The sequence below is a fragment of the Heptranchias perlo genome, chromosome 32 (assembly GCF_035084215.1).
Source record: "Heptranchias perlo isolate sHepPer1 chromosome 32, sHepPer1.hap1, whole genome shotgun sequence".
NCBI classification, from domain to species: Eukaryota; Metazoa; Chordata; class Chondrichthyes; order Hexanchiformes; family Hexanchidae; genus Heptranchias; species Heptranchias perlo.
Genome location: NC_090356.1, coordinates 6199970 through 6227894, shown reverse-complemented (window position 1 = coordinate 6227894; position 27925 = coordinate 6199970). Strand labels below are relative to the sequence as shown.

General features: G+C 49.4%; 1 protein-coding gene across 2 annotated transcripts in view; it reads right to left on the bottom strand.

The window, feature by feature from the left end:
- LOC137300960 (multiple epidermal growth factor-like domains protein 6) overlaps positions 1-27925 on the bottom strand; it is a 292410-nt gene that overhangs the window by 12944 nt on the left and 251541 nt on the right. For both annotated transcript variants that reach the window (XM_067970253.1, XM_067970254.1), the window contains 15 exons: positions 23658-23783; positions 22371-22502; positions 18888-19016; positions 16452-16583; positions 12513-12641; positions 12105-12233; positions 10902-11030; positions 9241-9369; positions 7900-8028; positions 7581-7709; positions 5167-5295; positions 4121-4252; positions 2686-2814; positions 1434-1562; positions 507-635 (listed from right to left, as the gene is read on the bottom strand). In XM_067970253.1, the coding sequence (XP_067826354.1) occupies positions 507-635; positions 1434-1562; positions 2686-2814; positions 4121-4252; positions 5167-5295; positions 7581-7709; positions 7900-8028; positions 9241-9369; positions 10902-11030; positions 12105-12233; positions 12513-12641; positions 16452-16583; positions 18888-19016; positions 22371-22502; positions 23658-23783 (1941 nt within the window). The remainder of the gene's footprint in view (positions 1-506; positions 636-1433; positions 1563-2685; positions 2815-4120; positions 4253-5166; positions 5296-7580; positions 7710-7899; positions 8029-9240; positions 9370-10901; positions 11031-12104; positions 12234-12512; positions 12642-16451; positions 16584-18887; positions 19017-22370; positions 22503-23657; positions 23784-27925) is intronic.

Here is a 27925-nt window from a genome sequence, read left to right as displayed (position 1 = left end):
GCCATGAATGGCGGAGCAGGCTCGAGGGGCCGTGTGGCCTACTCCTGCTCCTATTTCTTATGTTCTTATGACCTCAGGTCTCCAACCCGCCAGGTCAAACTGCCTTTTTTCCCAATGTCCACTATTTTTTATAACTAGTAATCAAAAGTGTTCAAAGAAAATGTAAAAAATACCTAATTTTTTTTAATGACCCTATGATTTCTCTCTCAGGTATTGCTCGCAGCAGTACCCAGGAGATTAATCTTTAATTCCTGGAAACTCCAGGACAATCCTGGAGGGTTGGCGACCCCTACATCCAAATAAGGAAGTGGTGAGGAACTCCATTCTTGAAATGATTGTTTTCAATTTAGATTTGATTTCTGATCAAATTTAACCACAAATTTCCAAATTCAGCTTTTGCTTACTAGGGCATTGTAGGCCCAAGGCTATGAGAATTGTCCTTAAATTCACGTTAAGCTCTTACGTCTAGTACTTTTAGGCTCATACAGAACGTAGAGCACGCTCACCTTGTCCACACAAGAGTCCCGTCCAGCCCAGGCCACAAGAACAGGAGCCATTGGCCGAGTTGCACAATCCTCCATTCCGGCACGCACAGAAGTTCTGACATCGCTCACCGTACCTGCCTTTAGGGCACACTGAACACACAAGACAACAGCTACGTTACCAAACAAAATCCAAGAACACTTGGCCAACAAAGAGTTTGAGGCTAGTGCTGAGATCACCATCGGACTTCAATTCACCTTCTAGGTTTGGACAGACTGTCGATGTCACTTTGTTAACCGTTCTATGCATCATGTGGACCAGCTAAAGGTCGGAGGCCACCAGCTAAAGGTCGGAGGCCACCAGCTACGCTTCCACTGACAGGAGATCTTTGGAAACACCAACATCTTAAGATCACTAGCGACCTTTCCCAGACCATTAATGACCTTTCCCAGACCACTAGTGACCTTTCACAGACCAATTATCTTTCCCAGACCACTAATGACCTTTCCCAGACCACTAATGACCTTTCCCAGATCACTAATGACCTTTCCCATTGAACAATAGGACTGTAGGACTGCCAACATTCTGCTCTGTCCAAAAGCAAATCAGGTAAGAGGTCTCGCACAGACCTGCTCACGCAGCATGATTCCATGACTGGAGCTGCATGTACATCCGTGATCCAATGGGCAGACTTGCTTGCACATGTATGAGCCCATGGGTGGAGCTGCTTGCACACACATGCAGAATTTTGCTTTAAATCTTGGGATTGATAAACTGTCCAGTTTTTAGCTCCAGAAATGGCCCAGCCCCAGTACGATTCCAAACTGAGCAGCTGGTCACCCAATTAGACAACCATTGGAATCGCCCACCCAGCCATTGCTGTCTGCCAACTCTCAAAGCGATGGACAGCGTGGCCCCATTAGTCAGGCATTTGATGCCAATTTACTTACTATGCTGGCATTGAGAGCCAGTCCTGCCCGGTGGGCAGATGCACCTCCCAGTCACGTGGCTACACTTTGCACCTTCTCCACAGGAACAGGTCAGGGCGCAGTCCAGCCCATAGTGACCAGCGGGACAGGCTGTAAGCAGCAAACAGATATAGCGTTAACCCGAGGTAACCCGGCTTCTCTATGAACCAGAACATATAGGATCAAGCAATTTTACAGCATAGAAGACGACCATTCGGCCTTTCGTGCCCATGCTTGCTCTCTGTAAGAGTCCTCCACTTAGACCCATTCACCTGCCCGTTCCCCGCACCCTTTTAAATTTTTGCCTTTTCAAATATTTATCCACCTCCTGTTCTAAAGCTGATATGGATTCTGTTTCCACCACTGGTTCTAGTAGGGCATGGAGGGTGGAACAGAGAGTAACTTTGTCTTATTGATAATGCTTTCAAAATCTTATGGATCTCAGCTCCATACCTGAGGAAGTTCAGCTCAGGATTGGGCAGGAAGCCAAGGCGTTAGATATTTTTCTTAAAAGACGGAATTTGCAGCCCCTCCCTCCAAATTAGACCAGTTCCTCCCTCCAACGTAGACCAGCTCCTCCCTCCAACGTAGACCAGCTCCTCCCTCCAACGTAGACCAGTTCCTCCCTCCAACGTAGACCAGCTCCTCCCTCCAACGTAGACCAGCTCCTCCCTCCAACGTAGACCAGCTCCTCCCTCCAACGTAGACCAGTTCCTCCCTCCAACGTAGACCAGCTCCTCCCTCCAACGTAGACCAGTTCCTCCCTCCAACGTAGACCAGCTCCTCCCTCCAACGTAGACCAGCTCCTCCCTCCAACGTAGACCAGTTCCTCCCTCCAACGTAGACCAGCTCCTCCCTCCAACGTAAACCAGTTCCTCCCTCCAATGTAGACCATCCCCTCCCTGCAACGTAGACCAGCTCCTCCCTCCAACGTAGACCATCCCCTCCCTGCAACGTAGACCAGCCCCTCCCTGCAACCTAGACCAGCTCCTCCCTCCAACGTAGACCATCCCCTCCCTCCAATGTAAATCAGCCCCTCCCTCCAACATAGACCAGCCCCTCCCTCCAATGTAGACCACCCCCCGCTCCAACGTAGACCAGCCCCTCCCTCCAATGTAGACCAGCCCCTCTCCCCAACATAGACGATCCCCTCCCTCCAGCGTAGACCAGCCCCACCCTCCAACGTAGACCAGTTCAGTAACCGCCCGTGTCCCTGTGCTGGCCACTCACTTACTCTGATTGCAGTCGGCTCCGATGTACCCAGACGGACAGTCACACGTCCCAGACATGGACTCACACCGGCCCCCGTTCAAACACTGACACCGCTGGACGCAGTTGGATCCGTACCTCCCATCTGGACACCCTGGAGGAGAAACAAGGGCCATCAGTCCACCCAGTCAGGGGCTCAAATTGTACTCTGCACATGTCCCCCCTCCCCCCATATTTCAGGGGCTGCTCCCCGCCGAGTGTTCAATCCCGTTTTAACATCATTCTTCCAGGAGTTTCAGGAGAACGGAAAGTGCCAAAGGAGTATTTTCCAATCAAGAGGCCCCTCCCCGGACACCCGCTGCTACCTGACTCCCAGGTTAGTCCCGAGGGAGGGCCGTCTCCACAGAGTTGAAGGAGCCACGTTAAGAGGCCTGCAGCCTGTCAGCAACATCCGGCCGAGGAGGGGAAGGGTGAAGCCAGTTTTCTGACAGTTAAATACTAACAAAGCACCAACTGCCCTCATTAATTGGGTCAAGTTTACTTTGGAATTTTTTGAGACACTGACTCATATTAAAGGCACATTCCCACAGCCAGCAAGCGGCCTCCAGTAACTCGCTCGAGCGGCCACTGAGCATTAGCATCACCGCCCAGCCCAATCGTCTCCTGGCCTGATGTCCACACCGGCATTTTCACCGGGAGCCTCTGGATGTCAATCAAGAGCTGGGACTTTGGCTGGTTTGGCCTCTGGTTAGCACACGGATGCTGAGAGTAATCACAGTGCCCCTACCAGCCGTGACACAGTGGGTAGCACTCTCGCCTCTGAGTCAGAAGGTTGTGGTTTCAAGACTCCAGAAACCAGGGCACAAAATCTGGGCGGACACTCCAGTGCCACTACTGAGGGAGTGCCGCACTGTCGGAGGTGCCGTTTTGCCGATGAGACATTAAACCGAGGCCCCGTCTGACCTCTCAGTTGGGCGTGAAAGATCCCTCGGCACCATTTCGAGGAAGAGCAGGGGGAGTTCTCCCCGGTGTCCTGGCCAATATTTATCCCTCAACCAACATCACTAAAAAACAGATTATCTGGTCGTTATCTCATTGTTGTTTGCGGGATCTTGCTGTGCGCAAATTGCCTGCTGCGTTTTCTACGATTTAACAGTGACTACGCTTTAAAAAAGTACTTGATTGGCTGTAAAGCGCTTTGGGATGTCCTGAGGTAGTAAAAGGCAATATATAAATGCAAGTCTTTCCTTTATCACTTCCCCGGCTGAGATTAGCAGAGAGGGGACTGAATCCAGGGCTGTTCTGGTTTGTATTGTTTAGTACCACACCAGGCAGTGCATTTACCCACTGAGTCACTCGAGGGGCTCTGTCGGTCTCTCTCTAGTTTACCTCGACAGATCCCGAGGAGGCGGTGACCCTCTGCGGGTCATACAGTTCAATCCAGTTGAGCAAAAACTCACTCAGGTTGCAGTTGTCTCCGTGGTAACCAGGTGCACAGACGCATTCTCCGGTGATTGGGTGGCACTGCTGGTTCTGGGCAGAACACTGGCACACCTGGTTACAGTTCTGTCCATAGGTACCGGGCAGGCAGGCTAAGGAAACAGAGGAGGAACAAAGGGTGAGAGGTTAATTGGAGAGACTAGAGGCAAGGTCCAAAAAGAGAGAGAGTGCGAATGCTGGAAATCTGCAATAAAGGCAGAAAATGCCAGAAAGGCACAGTGCGCCAGTCAGCGTCTGAAAGGGAAGAGACAGGTCAACAATTCAGGTTGGACGCTCAATCAGAAACCCACTGCACTTTCACCTCAGTCCTCTTTGACCAAGCTTTTGGTCACTTTTCCTAATATCTCCGTATGTGGCTCGGAGTCCAACTTTGTCTGATTTACGCTCCTGGGAAGCGCCTTGGGACGTTTTACTACACCGAAGGCGCTGCATAAATGCAAATTTGTGACGTTGTCCTTGTTGCTGTTGAGTCAGAAGGTGTTGGGTCCAAGCCCCACTCCAGGAGCTAATCTAGGCTGACACTTCCCCGCAGTACTGAGGCAGTGCTGCACTGTCGGAGGTGCCGTCTTTCAGGTGGATCTCTCTGGCTGACACTCCGTGTTCCATGGCACTTTTTTTTTGAAGAAGAGCCGGGAGTTCTCCCACTGTCCTGATCTTCACTGATTCCCCTCCACCGACACCACCAAAAAAAACAGATTAACTGGCCGTTCGTCTCATTGTTGTCTGTGGGATCTTGCTGTGCGCATTATTTCCCGACAGAACTGTCACTGCACCTCAAAGCAATTCACGTGAAGTGATTAGGGTCACTGCTGAGAGACGTGATCAATGCCAGTCTCTCTTTTACGTTTGTAATGGAACCAGCTGTATTCCGATATAGGGTCCCAACTTGAATGTTAACCAGTCTTTCTCTTCCAGAAGCTGACTGATGCAGTCTTCCCAGCAATTTTATTAATGGTGGTTTTCCTTACCACCCCCTGGGCGGAGTTAAAAGTCACCTGATACTTACTCCGCTCGCACCCATTGCCTGTAAACCCCGGGGGGCAGCCGCATTCACCCGTCACGTGGTTGCAGGGAGTGTTGGGGGAACAGTTACACCGCTGCGCACAGCTGTCACCATAGTAACCGGGCCAGCAGGCTGGAGGAGAAGATAAAATGAGGATTAGAATCAGCAACGACCCAATGTCACGGTTTGTAGAGTGAGGTGTGGGTGCGTGGGAATGGAGAAACCTGGGTACTGAGGTGAAAGGCCATGGCCCTTAGCGCAGGTCACCTGCACGGTTAATAGGAGAGAGGATAAGGCAGATCAACATCAGTCGGGCAAATGATATGTCAACAAGTCCCATGAAATTTAACATTTATTGTGCGCTCTATCACCCAAATACCACAAATGTGCCCCAGAGGCAGGGTCTCTACTAGTTTCTGAGCAGATCTGAGTAACAACAAATCACTAGCCCAAGGAACTTGAGCACAAAATCTAGGCTGACAGTCCCAGTGCAGTACTGAGGGAGCGCTGCACTGTCGGAGGGCCAGTACCGAGGGAGTGCTGCACTGTCGGAGGGCCAGTACTGAGGGAGTGCTGCACTGTCGGAGGGCCAGTACTGAGGGAGCGCTGCACTGTCGGAGAGCCAGTACTGAGGGAGCGCTGCACTGTCGGAGGGCCAGTACTGAGGGAGTGCTGCACTGTCAGAGGGTCAGTACTGAGGGAGTGCTGCACTGTCGGAGGGTCAGTACTGAGGGAGTGCTGCACTGTCGGAGGGTCAGTACTGAGGGAGCGCTGCACTGTCGGAGGGCCAGTACTGAGGGAGCGCTGCACTGTCGGAGGGCCAGTACCGAGGGAGTGCTGCACTGTCGGAGGGCCAGTACCGAGGGAGCGCTGCACTGTCGGAGGGTCAGTACTGAGGGAGTGCTGCACTGTCGGAGGGTCAGTACTGAGGGAGTGCTGCACTGTCGGAGGGTCAGTACTGAGGGAGTGCTGCACTGTCGGAGGGTCAGTACTGAGGGAGTGCTGCACTGTCGGAGGGTCAGTACTGAGGGAGTGCTGCACTGTCGGAGGGTCAGTACTGAGGGAGTGCTGCACTGTCGGAGGGTCAGTACTGAGGGAGTGCTGCACTGTCGGAGGGCCAGTACTGAGGGAGTGCTGCACTGTCGGAGGGTCAGTACTGAGGGAGCGCTGCACTGTCGGAGGGTCAGTACTGAGGGAGTGCTGCACTGTTGGAGGGTCAGTACTGAGGGAGTGTTGCACTGTCGGAGGGCCAGTACTGAGGGAGTGTTGCACTGTCAGAGGGCCAATACTGAGGGAGTGCTGCACTGTCGGAGGGCCAGTACTGAGGGAGTGTTGCACTGTTAAACCGAGGGCCCGTCTGCTCTCTTGGGTGGACGTGAAAGATCCCACGGCACTGGTGTCCTGGACCAATATTTATCCCTCAACCAACATCAGTAAAAACAGATTATCTGGTCATTATCACATTGCTGTTTGTGGGACCTTACTGTCTGTAAATTGGCTGCCGCGTTTCCTCACGTACCCCCCTCAATCCCATCACCCACCTTCTCACTGTACCCCTCAATCCCACCACCCACCTTCTCACAGGAACCCCTCAATCCCATCACCCACCTTCTCACTGTACCCCTCAATCCCATCACCCACCTTCTCACTGTACCCCTCAATCCCATCACCCACCTTCTCACTGTACCCCTCAATCCCACCACCCACCTTCTCACTGTACCCCTCAATCCCATCACCCACCTTCTCACTGTACCCCTCAATCCCACCACCCACCTTCTCACTGTACCCCTCAATCCCATCACCCACCTTCTCACTGTTCCCCTCAATCCCATCACCCACCTTCTCACTGTTCCCCTCAATCCCATCACCCACCTTCTCACTGTACCCCTCAATCCCACCACCCACCTTCTCACTGTACCCCTCAATCCCATCACCCACCTTCTCACTGTTCCCCTCAATCCCACCACCCACCTTCTCACTGTTCCCCTCAATCCCATCACCCACCTTCTCACTGTACCCCTCAATCCCATCATCCACCTTCTCACTGTACCCCTCAATCCCACCACCCACCTTCTCACTGTACCCCTCAATCCCATCACCCACCTTCTCACTGTACCCCTCAATCCCATCATCCACCTTCTCACTGTACCCCTCAATCCCACCACCCACCTTCTCACTGTACCCCTCAATCCCATCACCCACCTTCTCACTGTACCCCTCAATCCCATCATCCACCTTCTCACCCTATCAGTATTACACCAGCCGAGCTTTTTCCACAAGGTCACCAGGCTGGCCAGTCAAACCCATGCATAACCATCCATTACTTTTTGTTCTGAATTCTGCAGGTGGAGTTTAAAATCAAGGCAGCGAGGCTGAATTCTAAAATATATGATTGTCGCACCGACCATTTGACTGACCTTTCTCGCACCGCCTCCCTCTCCATCCTGCGGTGCACTGGCAGATTCCTGTCACATGATGACAAGACACCCCACCCTCACAGTCACAGTGTTGCTCACAGTGCTCTCCGTAGGCTCCCTTGGGGCAATCTGTCACGCATGGAAAACAGACAGGGGCTCGGGTCAGGCAGCAGTCACAACAACAAAACAGACAGACCGAGGTTGTGGGGAAGATCAAAACTAGGGGATCGTAAATATAAGATAGTCTAAAACAGTGACTGGCCAGTGGAACTGCACCGAGAAATGTCCTCACTGGCTGAAAAAAGCATAGTTTACTCACGAGTTTCGCATTTGTCACCCATCCATCCTGGCCGACAAGTACAGTGCCCAGTCTGCCGGTCACACCGGCCCCCGTTCAGGCAGTCGCACAGCTGCTGGCAGTCCGACCCGTACTTTCCTGCGGCACACTCTGTTAAAATCAAGAGCAGGTTACCGTATATCGGTAGGCTGGTCCTCCGCTGGCGTCTAGACACAAACCATCATGGTTCTTTAAACCAGAACTCAATGATGTCATTTACCCATGTCAAGGCAAATTAAGGCTTCAATGAGTGCCAGCTTGGCTCAGCGGTAGCACTGTCAGAACAAGGCCACAGCACGTAGCCTGGGCTGATACATCAGTACTGAGGGTCGATTCTTCTGTCTTTAGGTGTAAACCTTTGCCCAGTTTTCTTTGGCAACAGAGGAAGTTTTTTTTAACGCAGCGAGTTGTTATGATCTGGAATGCACCACCTGAAAGGGCGGTGGAAGCAGATTCAATAGTAACTTGCAAAAAGGAGTTGGATAAATACTTGAAAAGGAAAAATTTGCAGAGCTTTAGGGAAAGAGAGGGGAAGTGGGATTAATTGGATAGCTCTTTCAAAGAGCCGGCACAGGCATGATGGGCCGAATGGCCTCCTTCTGTGCTGTAAGATTCTATGACCTCACCCAAGAGGCCATTCGTGAACCTAGACAATGTGTGTCAACAGGCTATTTGACTATGCGAGGCATCACTGCGAAGCCTAATCCCCGGAGCACAGCTTCCAGCCGGAGGCACTGGATAGTGATCAGGATCGGGAACCCCGGCTGATATTTTGCCCCCTTTCCTCTCCCTCTTCCAGAGGTGCTGAGGCCAACAACTCAAGCAGCTCGGCTGTTGCCCCTGGCTGGTCTCGGATAACTCAGCACAGACGGGGAATCGAACCGGGGACCTTCCTGCTCCACATACTCCAGGGCACATTTCTCATCTTTCGGATGAGACGTTAAACCGAGGCCCCGTCAGCCCTCTCGGGTGGACGTAAAAGATCCCACGGCCACTATTTTGAAGAAGAGCAGGAGAGTTCTCCCCGGTGTCCTGGGCCAATATTTATTCCTCAGCCAACATCACTAAAACAGGAGGTTAAATGATCGTTATCACATTGCTATTTGTGGGATCTTGCTGTGCGCAAATTGGCTGCCACTTTTCCTACATTACAACAGTGACTACACTTCAAAAGTACTTCATTGGTTGTAAAGTGCTTTGGGACGTCCTGAGGTTGTGAAAGGCGCTATGTAAATGCAATTCTTTCTTTTGATATACACACTGAGCCAGGTTTGACCAGACCAAGCAAAAAGCTAGCAGGGCCTGTTGGCTCCCAGTACTTACCCAGCTCGCATGCCACTCCCGTCCACCCGACTGGGCAGGTGCAGTGACCCGTCACGTGATCACATGTGGCACCGTTCCGACAGATGCATCGTTGAAAGCAGCCGTCGCCGTGGAAACCGGCCGGGCACGCTGGGAAATTAAATTTAAAAAATGGCGTTCAGACCTGGCTGTTGTGTTTCTCTTAAAGGTGCAGCAGCGTCTCAAACCGAAAAGACCAGCGGCCCCTCAAACCATCCCAGGAGCACCTCTGGGCCCAGGCAGCGTGAGATACGTTCAACAATGGGGAATAGAGTGTGCAGTTAGGCCCCACCGAAATAGGTCATAATTGGTGCACACGCAAAGCCACGAAATTGTCCCGTCGCGAGGAGATGAGAGTTCCGGTCTTTGAATATTGGGTTCGATGTCCTATGGAATACTCGCGTCCAATGGGGGCTGAGTGCAGGGTTGCCAACTCTGATTGGACATATCCATGGAGGTTGCATCACATGACTTCCTGCTTTTAACTGCCCCACTCAGTCAAACAGCCTTTTCATTCCCCATCTCCGATATTTTTATTAACTAATCAGTGAAAGTGTTCAAAGAAAACGATAAAAAAAACATTTTTTTTTACCGCCCCTATGATTTTTCTCCCTGGAGACTCCAGGTCAATCCTGGAGGGTTGGCAGCCCCGAGCTGAGTGGCCCTCTCCCCTCCTCTCTCCCCCCCCCACCAACCCATCTACCCCTGGAGTCACGAGTCCGGCTAACGACCTGTTCATGTAAAATGAGGACGTTGTCATGGAAACGACCCAGAGTGCGACCAGCCGGGTGCAAAAGCAGCGATAGAAATGGGCTGCCTCGTGCGGCGCTAGGCACGCAACAGAAGAGGGAGCGAAGCGAATTTGGCACGTTGACTATTTCAGGGCTGGGCCCACGCTGGTAACGAGGAGGAGGGGGCGGGGGGGGCATCTTTGCTGGAGTTTGCGAGGCTGAGCCCCTCTCTCACTGATTGTGGTAGGCTGCCGGGAACATTGTAGTCTGGTAAGTCACACCACATCGCAGTCAGGCAGTGAGAGACACGCACCCTCTCAGCCCAACGCAGAGACGGAGGGCTCGATTTTGACCCTGGGCCGCTCTCACATTTCAGCGGCAAAGAAGCGGCCGCCATTTTGAGTCCCTGGCCGCCATTTTGAATGCGGCGGGCGGGCTGCGGGACTCCAAACAGGGGCCCTGATGCAGCTCGCCGCTCTCGGGCCTTAGGGATGTCGGCCGGCAGAGGCCCCGCTCGCGAGTAGGTCCTCGGAGAGGAGAAGGGCCAGGCCAGGCCGGCAGAGGCCCCGCGGATAGGTCCTCGGAGAGGGGGAGGGGGACGGGCAGGCTCTCTGAGAAGCTGTGGAAGTTCACTTGTGACTCAGGTGCGGGTGGCTCAGGGTCACAGAGCCCCTCTCGCTGAACCGTAAAGCACGCAGGAGCGTCTCAAACACGCCGACACGCACAAACCTGACGCCAAGGCCGGGTAAAATCGAATGATGTAGAACCCTCCCTGGAGGCCTGTGCAGGACACAGCAAAAAACCCACGGCAAACAGTTCCCTTTATCTGCACCTGCGGTTTACCGTGACACGTTTCACAAGTCGGTTGCCGCACGACCTGTGTGTAAAAGGGGGTCAGGGGGGAGGACGTACCTCTCTGACACGTGACTCCCGTCCAGCCAGGGGCACAGCTGCACTGACCGCTCACATGATCGCAGCTGGCACCGTTGTTGCAGTGACAAGACTGGCTGCAGTTCTCCCCGAACGACTGTCCCTGACACGCTGCACAAACCAAGAGAGAACATGGTGAAGGGCACAGGGTGAAATTCTGCTCCGTGCACACAAAACCTTAGCCCAGCTTGCATTTATATAGCGCCTTTAACATAGTGAAGACATCCCAAGACGCTTTACGGGAGCAATTATCAAACAAAATTTGACACCGAGCCACATAAAGAGATTTTAGGACAGGTGACCAAAAGCTTGGTCAAATAGGTATGTTTTAAGGAGCGTCTTAAAGGAGAAGAGAGAGGTGGAGAGGCGGAGAGGGAATTCCAGGTCCTAGGGCCTAGGCAGCTGAAGGCACGGCCGCCAGTGGTGGAGCGATGAAAATGGAGTATAACCCCAGTTAAGTTTTATGTGGGTGCAGTAGCATAGTGGTTATGGTACTGGATTAATAATCCAGACAGCATGAGTTCAAACCCCACCAGGGCAGTTCGAGAATTTGAATTCAGTTTTTGAAAATCTGGAAATAAAAAGGTTTTCAGAGTAAAATTGACCATGAAGCTGTCGGAGTGTGGTAAAAACCCAACTGGTTCACTACTGTCCTTTTGGGGATGAAACCTGCCGTCCTTACCTGGTCTGGGCCTACATGTGATGCCAGTCCCACACTAAGTACCCTAGCAAGCCACTCAGTTGTATCACCGGGGCAACTAGGGATGGGCAATAAATGTCAGCCTTGCCAGCGATGCCCACATCCCCTTTCCTTTACTGTTGTGCCTTAAACATCGCAGAATCCTACTTGTTTCGTTAGTTGCTTCTCCGCAGTGAAAGTCACTCCTCCATCCCCACTGAGCTCGCCATCTTGAAATTGCTGCCATTTGCCACCTGGCAGGTTGAACTTCAATTAAGGAGGGAAAGAAACAAATATCTTATTTAGATTTTAGGACTATGGGGAAAGAGCGGGGGAGGGGTGGGGTGGGGGGGAGACTATTTGAACAGCTCTTTCAAAGACCCGACAGAGGCAATTTACAATGGTGATCGTCGACAGAGAAGTGTGACCAAAACATCATGACAGCGGGAAGTGAGCAAGATTTTGAACACTATATAAATATGGGAGGCGCAGTCTTGTGAACTCACACTGATTGCAGCTCAGTCCAATCCATCCAGGAGGGCAGGAGCAGGCCCCGGTCACATGATCGCAGTGGGCACCGTTGAGGCAGTCACACATCTGACGACACTCCACGCCATAAAATCCATCGGGGCAAGCTGGGGGAATAAGAATCGCCAGATCAGCACACACTCACACTCACACTTACACACCCACTCACACTCAGTCCACTGATCTAGTACCATATCAGTGTCCACAGAAATGTGAGGGACATTTTCACTTTGTTCATTGAGTTGAGATATGGCAGGTTGTATTTCTAACGCTGCGTTCACAAAAGATGCAATTGCTTTTCCCTTTTATTTAGTTTGCTCCTGCAATAGCCACATTTTTTCACTTGCAGTCACTAAACTGGCAAAACTGGCGCAGGTGCTACTTACTTCGTTCGCAGAATGTTCCGAGCCAGCCTGCTGTACAGTTGCAGGCTCCACTCACATGGTCGCACGCGGCTCCATTGTCACATTGACACCGGTATCGGCAGCCTGATCCATAGTTACCATCGGGGCACTCTGAGCAAAGAGAGAAAAATAAGGCCTGAGGCACTGCAACTGGGGTTAAACGTGGGCCAGAGACACTGTAACTGGGGTTAGGACTAGGCCTGAGACACTGTAACTGGGGTTAGGACTAGGCCTGAGACACTGTAACTGGGGTTAGGACTAGGCCTGAGACACTGTAACTGGGGTTAGGAACTAGGCCTGAGACACTGTAACTGGGATTAGGACGAGGCCTGAGACACTAACTGGGATTAGGACGAGGCCTGAGACCTTATAACTGGGATTAGGACTAGGCCTGAGACACTGTAACCGGGTTAGGACCAGGCCTGAGACACTGTAACCGGGTTAGGACTAGGCCTGAGACACTAACTGGGATTAGGACGAGGCCTGAGACCTTATAACTGGGATTAGGACTAGGCCAGAGACACTGTAACCGGATTAGGACCAGGCCTGAGACACTGTAACCGGGTTAGGAACTAGGCCTGAGACACTGTAACTGGGGTTAGGAACTAGGCCTGAGACACTGTAACTGGGGTTAGGACTAGGCCTGAGACACTGTAACTGGGGTTAGGAACTAGGCCTGAGACACTGTAACTGGGGTTAGGACTAGGCCTGAGACACTGTAACTGGGGTTAGGACTAGGCCTGAGACACTGTAACTGGGTTATGCTAGGCAAGAAACGTGGTAACTGAAGTTAGTCTGGGACAGAGACACCAGCCCAGACATTCCGTTTTGGCACACGTTTGGCATGGTAACATGTTTGATCCCGACTGAGTTTCTGTCTTCAGGGTCATTAGTATAATTATGGGGGATCTCCAGTCTCCACCGAACAGGCTCCCTGGAGAGAGTTTGGAGGATGGAGGATGGCTGAGGAAGGAATGGGAGGCCTGCTCCCATGTTGTGTTACTGGCTGAAGAGGAGGTTTTTCTTTAAAGAATATAAGCGCGAGAAACACTTCAGCTCATCAAATTAATTCTCTGCGTTCCTTATGTCTGGTGTTGCCATGGGTCACGTTAAAGCATATACATTGGATGACATATTTCCACCATTTGAATATCATTTGAATATGCCTGCCCAGGTATCATTGGAAGGTGGGTGAAAGATCCCAGCCCCTGTGGCCAGAGTGGGCCTGACATTGTAACTTCTCCCCTTCTCTATTAAGTGTCAGCCGTGCCTCAGTCGCACAGCAATCTCACCCGAGTCAGAAGGTTGTGGGTTCGAACCCCACTCCAGAGACTTGAGCACGTAAGCTTGGCTTGACACTCCCAGTGCTGGGAGTGTGGCTGCATTGTCGGAGTTGCTGTCTTATGGATGAGGCTTTACACCAAGGCCCCCTTTGCTGTTCAGGTGGATTAACACGGCGCTATGCAAAAAAGAGCAGGGGAGCACTTCCAATCTCCTGGCCAAAATTCATCCCTCAGCCAACGGCAACAAGCTATTTGGTCATTCATCTCATCTGATGTTTGTGGGACCTTGCTGTGCACAAATTGGCTATCATGTTTGCCTACAGAACGGCAGTGACCACACTTCAAAAGTACTTTGTTGGCTGTAAGGCACTTTGGGACGTCCTGAGGTTGTGAAAGGCGCTATATAAATGCAAGTCCTTCTTTTATTCCACCCTGGCGATGTCCCGTACAATGGGCCGTGGCCCTTCACCCAGGTTTCCTGGTGCTCCTGTACTGATATCCTGCATGTTGCTTGATAAACAAGACTCCTCTCCCCTCCCTCCATGAACTACCATGAATCCCTGAGTTTGGATCTAACTGGGACCCCTGCTGCTAAACTTAGACCAAGCCATTACTGAATGAATGTCATTCATCAATCCGGTTGCCAGTTCCACAGGAGTCTCCTACCGTATCTTAATTTCCCATTATAACCCCAAGGTCATCACTTATAACTAAAAATAAAAACAATTATACTATGCAGGGACTCTTACTACACTTGGAGACTGACCGAGGGGCCCCTTCCCTGCACACACAGGGTCCCACTATACCTATATTAATTATTATTTATAACATTCATCATTGGAATCCAGATTTGCAGACGTTTGGAGATATTTATCAGTATTTTGAGAGCTGCGGAGGAAGTTCACTATTTAAAGCGTTACAGTTGCAAAGATATCCATTACTCGTCCCCTCTCACCACTTGACTTGCTTTCTGTGGAATTTGGCATAAAATGGTGCCCCTTGTAAGTGCCACAGTGCTGGGCCAAGCAAGCTCACTGGGACCAATTGCACATTAAATCTCTCCCAGATGTGAATTATTTTTATATCTGAACTATTACTTTGATGAGAAAAACAGCCCCACATCACAGATAGGCAGAGATATAGCCAAATCAGACCACAGCCAAACAGAACTCACAGCAATCGCAAGCACAGCACAGTTACCAATACTTATGCAAGACTGAACAGGCTGGGGCTCTTTACTCTAGAAAAGAGAAGGCTGAGAGGGGTCCTGATAGAGGTCTTTAAAACTACGAAGGGATTCGATAGAGTCGACGTGGAGAAGATCTTTTCACTTGTGGAGGAATCCAAAACAGGGGGCCATAAATATAAGAGAGTCACTAATAAATCCAATAAGGAATTCAGGAGAAACTTTTTTACTCAGAGAGCAGTGAGAATGTGGAACTCGCTCCCACAAGGAGTAGTTGAGGTTAATAGCATGTATGCATTTAAGGGGAAGCTGGATAAGTACATGAGGGAACATGGGAAGATTGGAACAGGAGTAGGCCATTTGGCCCCTCGAGCCTATTCCACCATCAATGAGATCACGGCTGATCTGTGACCTAACTCCATATACCCGCCTTAGCCCAATATCCCTTAATACCTTTGGTTAACAAAAATCTATCAATCTCAGATTTAAAATGAACAATTGAGCTAGCATCAACTGCCGATGGCGGAAGAGAGTTCCAAACTTCTACCACTCTTTGCGTATAAAAGCGTTTCCTATCTTCAGGGAGAAAGAAATAGAAGGATATGGTGATAGGGTGAGATGAAGTAAGGTGGGAGGAGGCTCATGTGGAGCACAAACACTGGCATAGATCTGTTGGGCCGAATGGCCTGTTTCTTGTGATGTAAAATCCTATGTAATTCTACATGACACAATTTCTGACAAGTTGTGGTATGTATTCAGTTTAGTGCATGTAATGTATACAGTTACAGCAAGTAAATACTTGGACTTAAATAACACCTTATTGAAAGTTCTTCACACAATGAGTTACTTTTGGAATGCAGTGACTCTTGTTATGTAGGCAAAATGCTTATTCAGCACCGTGCAGGTAAGGAGGAAAGAACCTGCATTTATATAGCGCCTTTCATGACCTCAGGTCGCCCTAAAGAACGTCACAGTCAATGAATTACTGTAGTCACTGTTGTAATGTAGGAAACGCAGCAGCCAATTTGCAAACAGCAAGGTCCCACAAACAGCAATGAGATAATGACCAGATCATCTGTTTTAGTGATGTTGATTGAGGGATAAATATTGGCCAGGACACCGAGGAGAACTCCCTTCAAATAGTGTCACGGGATCTATTTTAAGTGAGGCTGTTTTAGTGATATTGGGTGAGTGATAAGTTGCCCTTGTTAAGTCTCTGCGTACTACAGACAGGCACACTATCGAGGTCACTTCACGAATGCGCACTCCTGGTGCTGACCTTCACACACTGGGAACTCGGGAGCACACGCCCAATGATTGACCACCCGTTAAAAACCGTGGCAAGGGGGGAGTCGGCCTGGATTCCTGATAGTCCTGGTAACGCGACACTCAGCCCTGGGAGGGCAAGTTCATGAAGTGACCTCCAGCCTCATATGTCTAAACGGTACTTACTCTGGTCACAGCGCTGAGCGGTAAAGCCTGCCTCACAGATGCACTGTCCTGTGACAGTGTTGCAGCTCCCATCACTGTTCCTGCAGTCACAGGTGTTCACACAGTCTGGACCCCACCGACCTGCATCACAGGCTTAAAATAAACAACACAAGGATTAATGTTCTGGGCAATTCACTGATGAGACTCTTGGCAGAGCTTACTGGTTACTAACTCATTGCCAAGCCCCCACCATCAACATCTTGACGATTGCTATTGACCAGAACCTTAACTGGACCAGCCACGTCAACATTGTGGTTACAAGAGCAGTACAGAGGCTGCGTACTCTGCAACGAGTGGCTCACCTCCTGATCCCTCAAAGCCTCTCCACCATCCACAAGGCTCAAGTCAGGAGTGTAATGGAACGTTCACTACTCATTGGGATGGGTGCAGCCGCAACAATGCTCAAGAAGCTCAACACCATCCAGGACAGAGCAGATTTCTTGATCGGTCCCCTGCCAATGGATTCAATACCAACCCCCTTCACCTTTGGTGCATTGTGATCGCACTAGATACTATCTGCTGGATACTTGCCAAGGCTACTTCCACAGCACCCCCCAGCCCCCACGACCTCTACCGCCAAGAAGGACAAGAGCAGCGTCATGGGAAAACCATCACCTCCGAGTTCTCCTCATCATCACACACCATCCTTGGACATATATTGGCCGTTCCTTCCTCACTGTTGGGTCAAAATCCTTACATTCTCTACCTAACACCATTGTGGGAGCACCATCACCACAAGGACTGCAGCGGTTCAATGAGAAGGCTCACCACCACCTTCTCAGGGCAACTAGGGACGGACAATGAATGCGGTAGTGAAATGTCCCAAGGCACTTCACAAGATACTTCATGGTACGTTTCGGTGTAATGTCCAACACATTGGTAAAGTCACTTTGAAAATGCGCTGAGATCATTACACCCTGCCAATGAATTGCTTCTGTTATCTACTTGCTTTGCTTAAATAGATAACTAGAGAGAAGATAAACAAACCAGCTCATGGAGTGAACGCAGAGAAGCATGAAGTAAAAGGTCCCCCTCTCCCCAACCTACAGGCTCAGTGTAGTTTCTATTGATGTGTCTCTGTAAAGATACACACGCACAAAGATGTATCTCATCTCGTTTTTTCTTTTTTACACTAGTGCCGTTTTTCACTACGGGCCTTGGCTTTTTATTTTGGTTTCTCAGTAATGAGAAGCATACGTGCGTGTGCTGATTGGGAGCTGATGTCTGGAAGGAGATTGAGCCTCTAGGTGGAGCTCAAGTGCTTTTGTTCTGTCAAGCTGGGGTTGTTCTCCTTCGAGCAGAGGAGGTTAAGGGGAGATTTGATGGAGGTGTTCAAAATCATGGTTTTGATGGAGTAAATAAGGAGAAACTGTTTCCAGTGGCAGAAGGGTCGGTAACCAGAGGACACAGATTTAAGGTGATCGGCAAAAGAGCCAGAGGTGAGATGAGGAAACATTTTTTTACGCAGTGAGTTGTAATGATCTAGAATACACTGCCTGAAAGGGTGGTGGAAGCAGATTCAATAGTAACTTTCAAAAAGGAATTGGATAAATATTTGAAGGGAAAAAATTTTACAGGGGTATGGGGAAACAACAGGGCAATGGGACTAATTGGATGGCTCTTTCAAAGGGCCAGCACAGGCACGATGGGCTAAATGGCCTCCTCCTGTGCTGTACTTACTATGATACCATGAACGATACGGAACTGACTTGGAGCCAACCCCCTACTATACTGTAAAGCTCGATGGGCGGCTCACTTCTACCATCATAGCTACGGAGAAATTGTTCCCTCTGGTGGGAGAATGAAGAACGAGGGGACATAAACCAGGCCGTTCAGGAGCGAAATCAGGACGCACTTCTTCACACAAAAGGGTAGTGGAAATCTGGAACTCTCTCCCCCAAAAGGCTGTGAACGCTGGAGTTCAAGATTGAGATGGATAGATTTTTGTTAGGTAGGTGCATCAAGGGATATGGAGCAAAGATAGGTAAATGGAGTTGAGGTGCAGGTCAGCCATGATCGAACTGAATGGCGGAGCAGGCTCGAGGGGCTGAATGGCCTGCTCCTGTTCCTAATGTTCCTAACACAGGCTGCCCCATCACCAATGAGCTACACACACTGCCGTGTATTAAACAATATGCTGAAGGATTCTGTGAACGGCCCATTCTTTGTACAACATCAACAACTTGTATTTATATCGTGCCTTTAACGTATTAAAACGTCCCAAGGCGCTTCACAGGAGAATAATCAGACAAAAAACTGATACCGAGCCAAAGGAAGGAGACATTAGGATAGGTGACCAAACGCTTGGTCAAAGAGAGAGAGAGAGGTGGGGAGGGAGGGAGGTTTGGGGAGGGGATTCCTGAGCTTAGGGTCTAGACGGCTAACTAATGTTCTTACCTCTCCTGCAGTTATGACCGGTCCATCCCGGAGAACACGTGCAACGTCCTGTCACTGGGTGGCACTGCCCCTCGTTCTCACACGCACATCGTATCTGACACCCCTGGCCATGTCGGCCTGTGGGGCATGCTGGGAGAGAGAAATAAACTCGCATCTAGTTCCGGTTGAGAGTTTGAAAAAAATCACAATGAAAATATTACATCATCACAGAGATTATTTTTGTTTCATTTTTATATTTAATTCAATTGTCAGCCAGTGTCCGTCTTTTCTTTGTAATAAATATCCCTGTTTTTCCGAGTTCTTTTCCAAGCCTTGGCTGGCACTTGTATTCTGGCTTCCGGTTGTGTTTAAGAGAGGAAGAGAAAAATCTCTAGGGAGGGGGCCTCACAGGTGGGAGTGGGATCAACCAAAGAGCGGCACTGACAGGGTCGGAGAACTGAAGAGATGAGAATAGGACTTACTCTTGAGTTAGGCAAGGAGTAACAGTGACAGGGTCTATGTAGATCTCCAGGGGCTGGTGAAGGGACTTCCTTGCAGGTCAACTAGAAAGAAGCATTAACTCTAGAGGCTGTGGAACTGACACACTTCCGGAGTGGGGGGAGTGAGGTGGGGGGGTGAACAGGTCAATTATGCACAGGGATTAATGGCATCTATGGAGACCGCCAGTGTTTTGGGAAGGAAGTTCCTCGGGAGGAGGCATGGGGGTTGTAGACTTTGGAGGGTTGATCAAGGAGTGGCGTTAACGGTTTCTGTAGAAGTCTTCCTTAGGCTGGGGGAGGTGGGGTTGGGGAGCGAGGGGGGTTGGGGAGCTTCCTGTTGGATCAACCAATGTGCAACATTGACGATGTCCATGGAGATCTTCAGGGGCTGGATTGCTCGATTGTCCTCAATAAAGGAACATAGCGGGAGGTGGGAGGGGGGGGTGGTGACCTGTGATTGGGTCAGGGAGGAGACAGAATAAGGTAAAGGAGGGGAAACAGCATCACTGTGTCATTCATGTGACATCAATGAATTCACTATGCTGTAGTTGCCATGTTTCAGGGCTTATAAAAGCTGGGATATTTCACGGATTCCTCTCCTATGGAGAGTGTCTCTGCTCCAGCTGGGGCTCTATTTCTCTATTGTAAGCCCCGATTTTAACCTTACTCACCCAGCAGGAACAGGGCAAGTTGGGGTCAGAAGCCCAGTTTACACCCCCTCTACAACGGAGTATAAAATCAGGCGGGGTGTAAAACAGGCAGCTGCCCTGAATCGTGCGGGTTAGGTTAAAATGGGGGCCGTAGTCTCCCCATCGAGGCCCATCAAATTCATCAGATTCTGGCATTGTCAGGGAAACAAAACACAAAGAAAAGCAGATCTTGTATCAGTCAAATCCCAAGGCATTCTTTCATCTTGGTTCCATCATTCAGGATTGCTACTGCTCAGCTCACCAAGTCTAATCATCACAAGATCATCGGGATTAGGGAAGAAATCAAATATTAAACTTAGGCCTGACAAAACGACCTGCTTCAGCCACCTTTAGGTTCGCCATAACCTGCATCAAATTCAATTAACTGCACCCAAATCTCTGTCAAACGCCAATAACTGCATCATTACCCGCGTAAAACTCCCTTTACTGCACCATAATCTCAATCAAACTCAACCATTAACCGCATCATAACTTGCATCAAACTGCATTAACTGCACGATAACCAGTATTAAACCGCCCCGATCTGCAGCAGTAATTTTGGCTGTCTTTACGTCCCTCAATCCTCGCCTCCCCAGTTGAGGGCGTCTGGTCCTATTTGTAAGCAGCAGCCTAGCCATTCGTTGGACAGACGCCAACTCGCGGGAGGATCTATTGCTCAATAGCATCCAGGAGTCTAAGACCAGGAGCAGAGTTTCCAAATGGCGGCACATGCTGGCAAACCACCCGCTCACTCTTTCAGAGCCAAGAGCGCAAGTCACCTCACACCCTCCCGGCAATGGGAAGAACACCAGCTTCAGTCAGGTCTCTGTCCTCAATTCCAGCACAGAACTCTGCGGGGAGACTTCCCTGGAGCCACAGTGAGCGTAGTCGACAAGTACTTACAGGCACCTTCCTGACATTCCACCGCTATTATGTTGCAGCACACAGCGTCACAGGGTATGAAAAGATAAAAAGAGAAAACGCAAATGCCAAAGACCTGAAATAAACACAGAGGACACTGGCAACGCACACGGTCAGTCAGTGTCTGCAAGGAATCAAACACTAAACTTAGGGCTAACAAAATGATCTGCATCAGACACCTTTAGGTTCGCCATAACCTGCATCGAATTCAATTAACTGCACCCAGATCTCTGTCAAACTCCAATAACCTGCTTCATGTTCCCTTAACCTCCCTATAACTTGCATCAAACTCCGTTAACGGCACTATAACCAGTAATGTGTGACTCTTCAATACAGCTCTGAGTTCTCTTACTTCCCCCGCTATCCCCGATCCCCGGTTCCCGGAGTCTTGCTGAGGTACGCTTCCATGGTTAGCTCACCCGAGTGGCCAATCTTCATGTGCGAGCTAAGGCGGTGAGTTATCCGCTGGCTAGTCAGCTGTGGAGGGCATCACAGCCAAGCCCAATCCTACTCTCGCCCGATGTCAATGTTTCAGCAGGAGTCACCAGGTAGCGGTCAGGGGCAGATACCCCTATCTGATTTGTCTGATTGGTCCCCTCCCTGGGCAAGGGGCTCTGAGCCCAATTGCTGCCCCTGGTGGAGATCTGCCCACTGGGGAACGGACCATTTATCCATTAGGCCAGAGATCTCTCACCGTGGGGCCCACGTGTAAAGTTTAAATCCCGCTCTGCCGCCGTCACCTCAGCAGATACCTCCTTTGATGCGTGTAAATTTCTGACAAACCTCCTCCAAAGTTATGCAGGAGAAACTCCGAGGGAATTCCCGGCCGATTAATTCCGGGCGATCTCAAGATTTTGGTGTGGTGTACGATTTATCCACCAGGGAGGCAACAGTGCTAAAAAAAACCGGCCTTCCCAAATCTTCAGAACCAAAAGATTCAAGCGGGACAAACGTAGGGACATAGGTTTCGATAGTGGAAATCTGGAACTCTCTCCCCCAAAAAGCTGTCGAGGCTGGGGGTCAATTGAAAATTTCAAAACTGAGATTAATCGATTTTTGTTCAGCAAGGGTATTAAGGGTTCAGGAACCAAGGCAGATAGATGGAGTTTAAGATACAGATCAGCCATGATCTAACTGAATGGTGGATCAGGCTCGAGGGGCTGAATGGCTCCTGTTCCTATGTTCCTAGAACAAACCCGTAAGAAATATAAACACAAATAGGACTGAGCTGCCTGGGCTTCAAGGCCCAGATTGTCGAGGCGAGTGGGCCCTATTTGGACTGGGGTATTAGGGGGGCACAGAACCCCGGGTTTCTGATGAAGAGAGCTAGTTACTCAGTCGGGCACGTTTGATCTACCCTCTTTTCACCGAGCTGTGAGCGGCAGAGCACCTACTGTTCTGACACAGTTTCCCCATGAATCCTGGAGGACAGGTGCACAGCCCAGTCTTCTTACTGCAGGTCCCATTGTTCTCACAGGCAGGGCAGCTCCCCTGGCAGGCCAGGCCCCAGCGACCTGCTGGGCACTCTGTGTGGACGAATCAGAGAAACACAAATGGTTACACGGGGATGTGGGGAAAAATCTGATCAAACTCAATGTGGCATAAATACCACCTGGGATCGATGCCAAAAAAAATGTTTTAATACCTATTTTTGCAATGAGAATCTCCAAACCCTCCTCTGCATAAAAAAAACTTCCTAAGAACATTTAAAAAGTAGTTTTGAAGTTCCTAAAGGCAGATGATGCAGCCTGCACTGGGAGCCTTTTCATTCCAACTTTCTCCCCTTATCTCCTGAAAGGGATTGGCTCATGCTGTGGGCTATGGGTCCACAAGTGCCAGTCACCCTCTGGTACCTTGCCAAAGTGGGCCTGGACAGCGAGCGTCCGCTGGCTATTCAACTGCAGAGGGCATCGCGCCCAAGCCTGATTCTCTCCTTGTCGGCCATTGGACGGTCAGCCTAGGTTATGAGCTCAGGCCTTGGAGTGGGGCTTTCTCAATCTACCCAAACACCCACAAAACTAGAGACACAATACAGACCCCCCGCTTATAGGGGGGCTTGGTGGTGTTAACACAATTTGCTCGCTATACGCGAGTACCAAAAAAGGTCAGTAAGCAACATATTTTTTAAAAAAACAAGTCTCCATTGAGCGACTGTCTCTCCTAATTGTTAGCAGTTGCATGCAGAATCTCATCGTTGAGGTAATCACACTTTAGGGAGGTGCGAAGAGCTGATTGAAACTGCTTGAAGACCCGATTTTGCCTGAAATCAGCAGAGCCTTTCAAAATGGGTAAGTGTAGGGTAAGTACTCATTGAAGTGCCCGATACAGCCGGCGGGCTTAATACGTTGTAAGTGATGCCCTTGTAATGACGCCAATGGCGATGGTGAACGGTTAGCGCTATTTCCCCGATATAGGCGGCTGCCGTGATAAGTGCAGACGGTGTAAGCGGTGGGGACTGTACGTGTGCCGTTGCCTGAAGCGACTAAGCTGAGCAACAGCGAGAAAGAAAATCAATTTTTTTTATAAAGCGGCAGAGACATTCAGGGATGTGTCAGGGCAGGGAGCATCATTTTTATTATTTACAACTGTTTCAGAATTCGTTTTTACTATAATTCCGTTCAGACCACATTAGCGGAGAGAAGCCAAAAATGAAACGTAGCTCATGACCTTTGCCCTCTCACCTTTCTCGCAGCCAAGGCCTGTTTTTCCGGCTGGACAGCTGCATTCTCCGGTCACACTGTCGCACGGGGCCCCCCCACAGTCACACGGCTGCAGACAGTTCACTCCAAACTTGCTGCTGGGACATTCTGCAATCAAGAGAGACACGTGGAGTCAGCTCACTGGTGCAATGTCCCCTGGTTCCATCCTAATGATTTCTGTCGCTACATTTTTCAACCTGGCTACGTTATAAGGAAAGATCTGGAATGCGTTCAAGGCTGCCACATTAGTACAGAGTACGTTAGTCACCAGCCACATGTGGTTAATTGGGAATCCAGCTGTAGCTAATTGCACTTTTGAGTAGTAAATAACAATGAGTAATAGACAGTGTCATTAGGCATGTGATCTCAATACTCATATTCGCACGGCTTATGTAAGTGATCTTTAACCTCTTTGTGCGTTTGTTGGTAAAAAGGTAACACAGAAAAGCAGAGAGTGCGAGTGTTTTTCGATCGTTCTGTGTGCTTTGCTTCCTTAGTTACAAAAACCTAGAAGCTGCACCAAGGTGTGGTCTTTGAAATACTCACGCCAGAATTCCAAACTTTAGTGGAAGAGAAAGACTGCAAAGTTTCGCACTGAATGGTGGTAGATATTTGTGAAATAAATAAACACAAAGGACATTTACTAGTATTGTGTGTAAGGTGTTTTCTACTAAAATTAGTGCATGTGGCTAAAATCGTGTCTCAGTGATTTCTATTGGACAACATTGCACTAGTAACGTGGTCAAACACACAATCCTGGCTGTGTCAATCCATCCCTTTCTGCTCTGCCCAGTTCCGCTGTAAAGGCCAGAAAGAATGTCACCTTTTAAAAATGTCATATACTAAACCGCAAACTAAAACAAAGCGTATTAAAACACAGCGTACTGAAGCACCATATACCAAAGCACCACGCACTGAAGTGCCACTAAAACTCTGCGTACTGTCGCACTATGTACTAACGTGTCGCATACTAAAAATCCAAGTACGGACGGGCGATATGCGCTAAAGCTTGTGTCGAACAGACAGAGGTAGAAGATTCACATAACTGAAGGGACCTGAGTTTAATTCCATCCCAGGCTGACTGGCTCAAAGTCTCCTGCGACTGCTGGTGGTAAAGATTCCATGTGAAATGACCCTCAATCCAATTCCTAATGGGCATGGTCCCACAGCGCAAAACCGCCCCTAATTTGCCAGAGAGGCCATACTGGTGTAGCCGGTGGGGAGGGCGGGGCATTTCATGAGGCTGGTATAGAGGTACAGATTAGAGGAGGTTTTACTCGGATCTGACCACAAGGCAGCCGACCTGGGAGCACTTAATGCCGACACTGAAATGGGAAGTGTTCCATTCCCTAGTCTGACGTGTGGATATCCCAGCAGACAGAAAGATGAAGGAGGGGGAGAAAACAGGTGAACCACTGGGCTTCCACAGTCTCGCCCAAACCGCAAGGAAACTTCAAAGGTAACTTAGCTGATGTAAATGAATTCACAGGTGTGTGCTTGTTGTGGCTTTAATGAATGCTTCGGTAGGTTTTATGTCAAAATGTGCTTTAATGAGCTCGAAATTCCCACTCCCAAAAAGAACATGCTGGGAAACTCATTGTAACCATAAGGAGACAGGGAGAAAAAAGCAAACAGGAGCTAGCAGTGGCGGTACAAAGCTTTGCGGGAGATGGTTTATGATCTGCGTGACCTCTGCCAGGAAGTGTGCTTTTACCATTCGGCCAGTTGATTTGCTGTTTTGGAATCAAGTATCTAACGTGGATTTAAAGATGTTACCAAATTAACATTACCTGTAAAATTAACTTGAATTTAAAGACCAATCCTGAGCCTTTTCTAGAGCCAAGCATGTCCAGTTTGATTTTAGGAGAGACGGAGCAGCACATTAGGGAAAGAGAGGCTGAGCAAGAAACCAGCAAGGAGAGACTGAGTGGTCAGTTGGTCAAGCTGTTGAAAGTGTCAGTGAGTGTTGACTAGTACTGCCCAACAGCGCAGTGGATCAGGGCATCAGCGTTACACGTTGGGGATGCTATCTTCTGATATATTGATCAGTCATTTAGAATGCTGGCTAAAGTTATCACTATAACAGGAACCCACTGTATCTCAAATTCAAAAAGTGTAAACCCCAAGTCTGCGTTAATCCCATCAGCGCAGGACCGAGCGAAAATTCAACGTTAAACTTTCTTCAAGAAAAACTCCAGCAAATGCCCCAGTAATTCTGCCTGTTGCAACGATACGATCAAGGCACACAACATTATCTCCTCCAGCATCACCAACCAACACAAAGCGTGTATTTGTCAGTGAAGCAGCGCAGGGCAACTGACTCTATTTAGGGTCGGACAATTAGGACTGTGCTGGGAGTGCTGAATTTATCTGATGATCTTTTGCCTCCCAGCTCAGCACCATCCGGTATGTGGACCAGCAAAGGTACGGTGGTGGAGTTAATTTCTTCAGACAGATTTTCAAGTTAAAAACATCTGGGGTAAGAACATAAAAGTCGCCTGTGCCTAGTCAGGTGTTTCGATATTGCCAAGAATAGTTCCGCGCAGTTTCTATTTTCCAGGGCTATTTTTATAAGAGCATCGAGGCTCTTGAAGCATTGATGAATAGCAGAGCTGCCAACATAAGGCAAATCTGATGTGTGAGATTTTCAGTCACGAGCCTTATAATAAGGAACTGCCTGGCGCCAAAACGTGAACAAGGTTAAAGGTTGTGTTGACTTCAAATGGAAAACTTTTCTTTTCTAATCTTTTTTCTTTTGTTCCCTTTTCTCCTACTCTGACTTCATGGCCCAGATGGATTTGAGAATGTTCTCTCCATCAGCTATAGAGAGAGTGCTGTCCCAGTACCCACAGCAGTAGTGAAAGCCCTATATTAAAACCATAGACTGTATAACTTTAAGAGAGAAGTCTTGAAACTGCAAAGGTTGCATCATACAACATCAAAAACAGATTATCTGGTCATTATCTCATTGCTGTTTGTGGGATCTTGCTGCGGATAAATTAGCTGCCATGTTTCCTACATTACAACAGTGACTACACTTCAAAAAGAACTTCATTGGCTATAAAGCACTTTGGGACATCCTGAGGTCGTGAAAGACGCTGTATAAATGCAAGTTATTTCTTTTAAAGAGCCCCACCAGCGTAGCGATCTGTTCCTTTCTCTAGCAGAGTGAACGTGTTTTTGAGGGGGCAGGACAAGCGAATGCGATCCCATGTGTGGATCTGACGTCTAACGTGCGAGAGCTGGCAGGGCTGTGGGACACATGTAGGTAACAGAATACGAAACGTGGGCAGAATGGTGGGAATGAGGTCTAGTGCTGAATAAATCAATCTTTCAGCCCCTTTGTCAGTTTCAGAAGTCGCCCACCTCCACCCCTACCTCAGCCTTGCTGGTAATTTCTGCTGGGGTACTCCCATCTCCCGCTGTAACCTCAGTGGAAATCACAGAGAAATAGCACAAACGGCCACTGACTCCATTTCTGCCGATCTTCTGTCGAAGTTACTGTGGGAGATCAAGGAACCCCTGCAGAAATTCTAAACCCCCCCACCCCTGCCATCTGCCAGTAAAACCCCCCATCCATGCCTTTGTCACCTCCAGACTCAACTATTTCAATGCTCCCTAGCTAGCTTCCCAGTCGCCATTCTTCTTCAAAACTTTGCTGCCCATGGCCTACTCGTCCATCACACTGACCTACATTGGCTTCTGCTCCCCCAACACCTCAAATTTAAAATTCTTGTGCTTAAAGCACTCCATGGAGATAGCCCCTCCCTATCTCTGCCATGGCCTCCGACCCTACAAACCCCCACCCCCTGAACTCTCCATTTCTCTGACTACAGCCTCTTGTTCATCCCCCCCCCTTCACACCACCATTGGTGCTCCTGCTTTCAGGTGCCTAGGCCGCACACTCTGCAATTCCCTCACTAAAACTTTCCACCTCCCTCTCCTCCTTGAAGAGCCTCATCCCGCCTAATATCATTTTTGGCTAGACGTCCATTTTCTCCCTTGTGCCTCTGTGAAGCGGCCTGGGATGATTTTCCACCATTTAAATGCAAGTTGCTGTTGCACTAGTAATAGGATATCACTGGGCACAATGTGCCATACATTTAGAGTGTGGGTTTTTATAGCGAGCTCCAAGAAATATAGGCCCTGAGATTCTGACTGCAGCTAAGGCTGAATCAGAATGGAACTGCATATCCTGGTCCTAAATTCCTTATGCTGGTTTCATATCCATTATGGTCCCATAACCTATA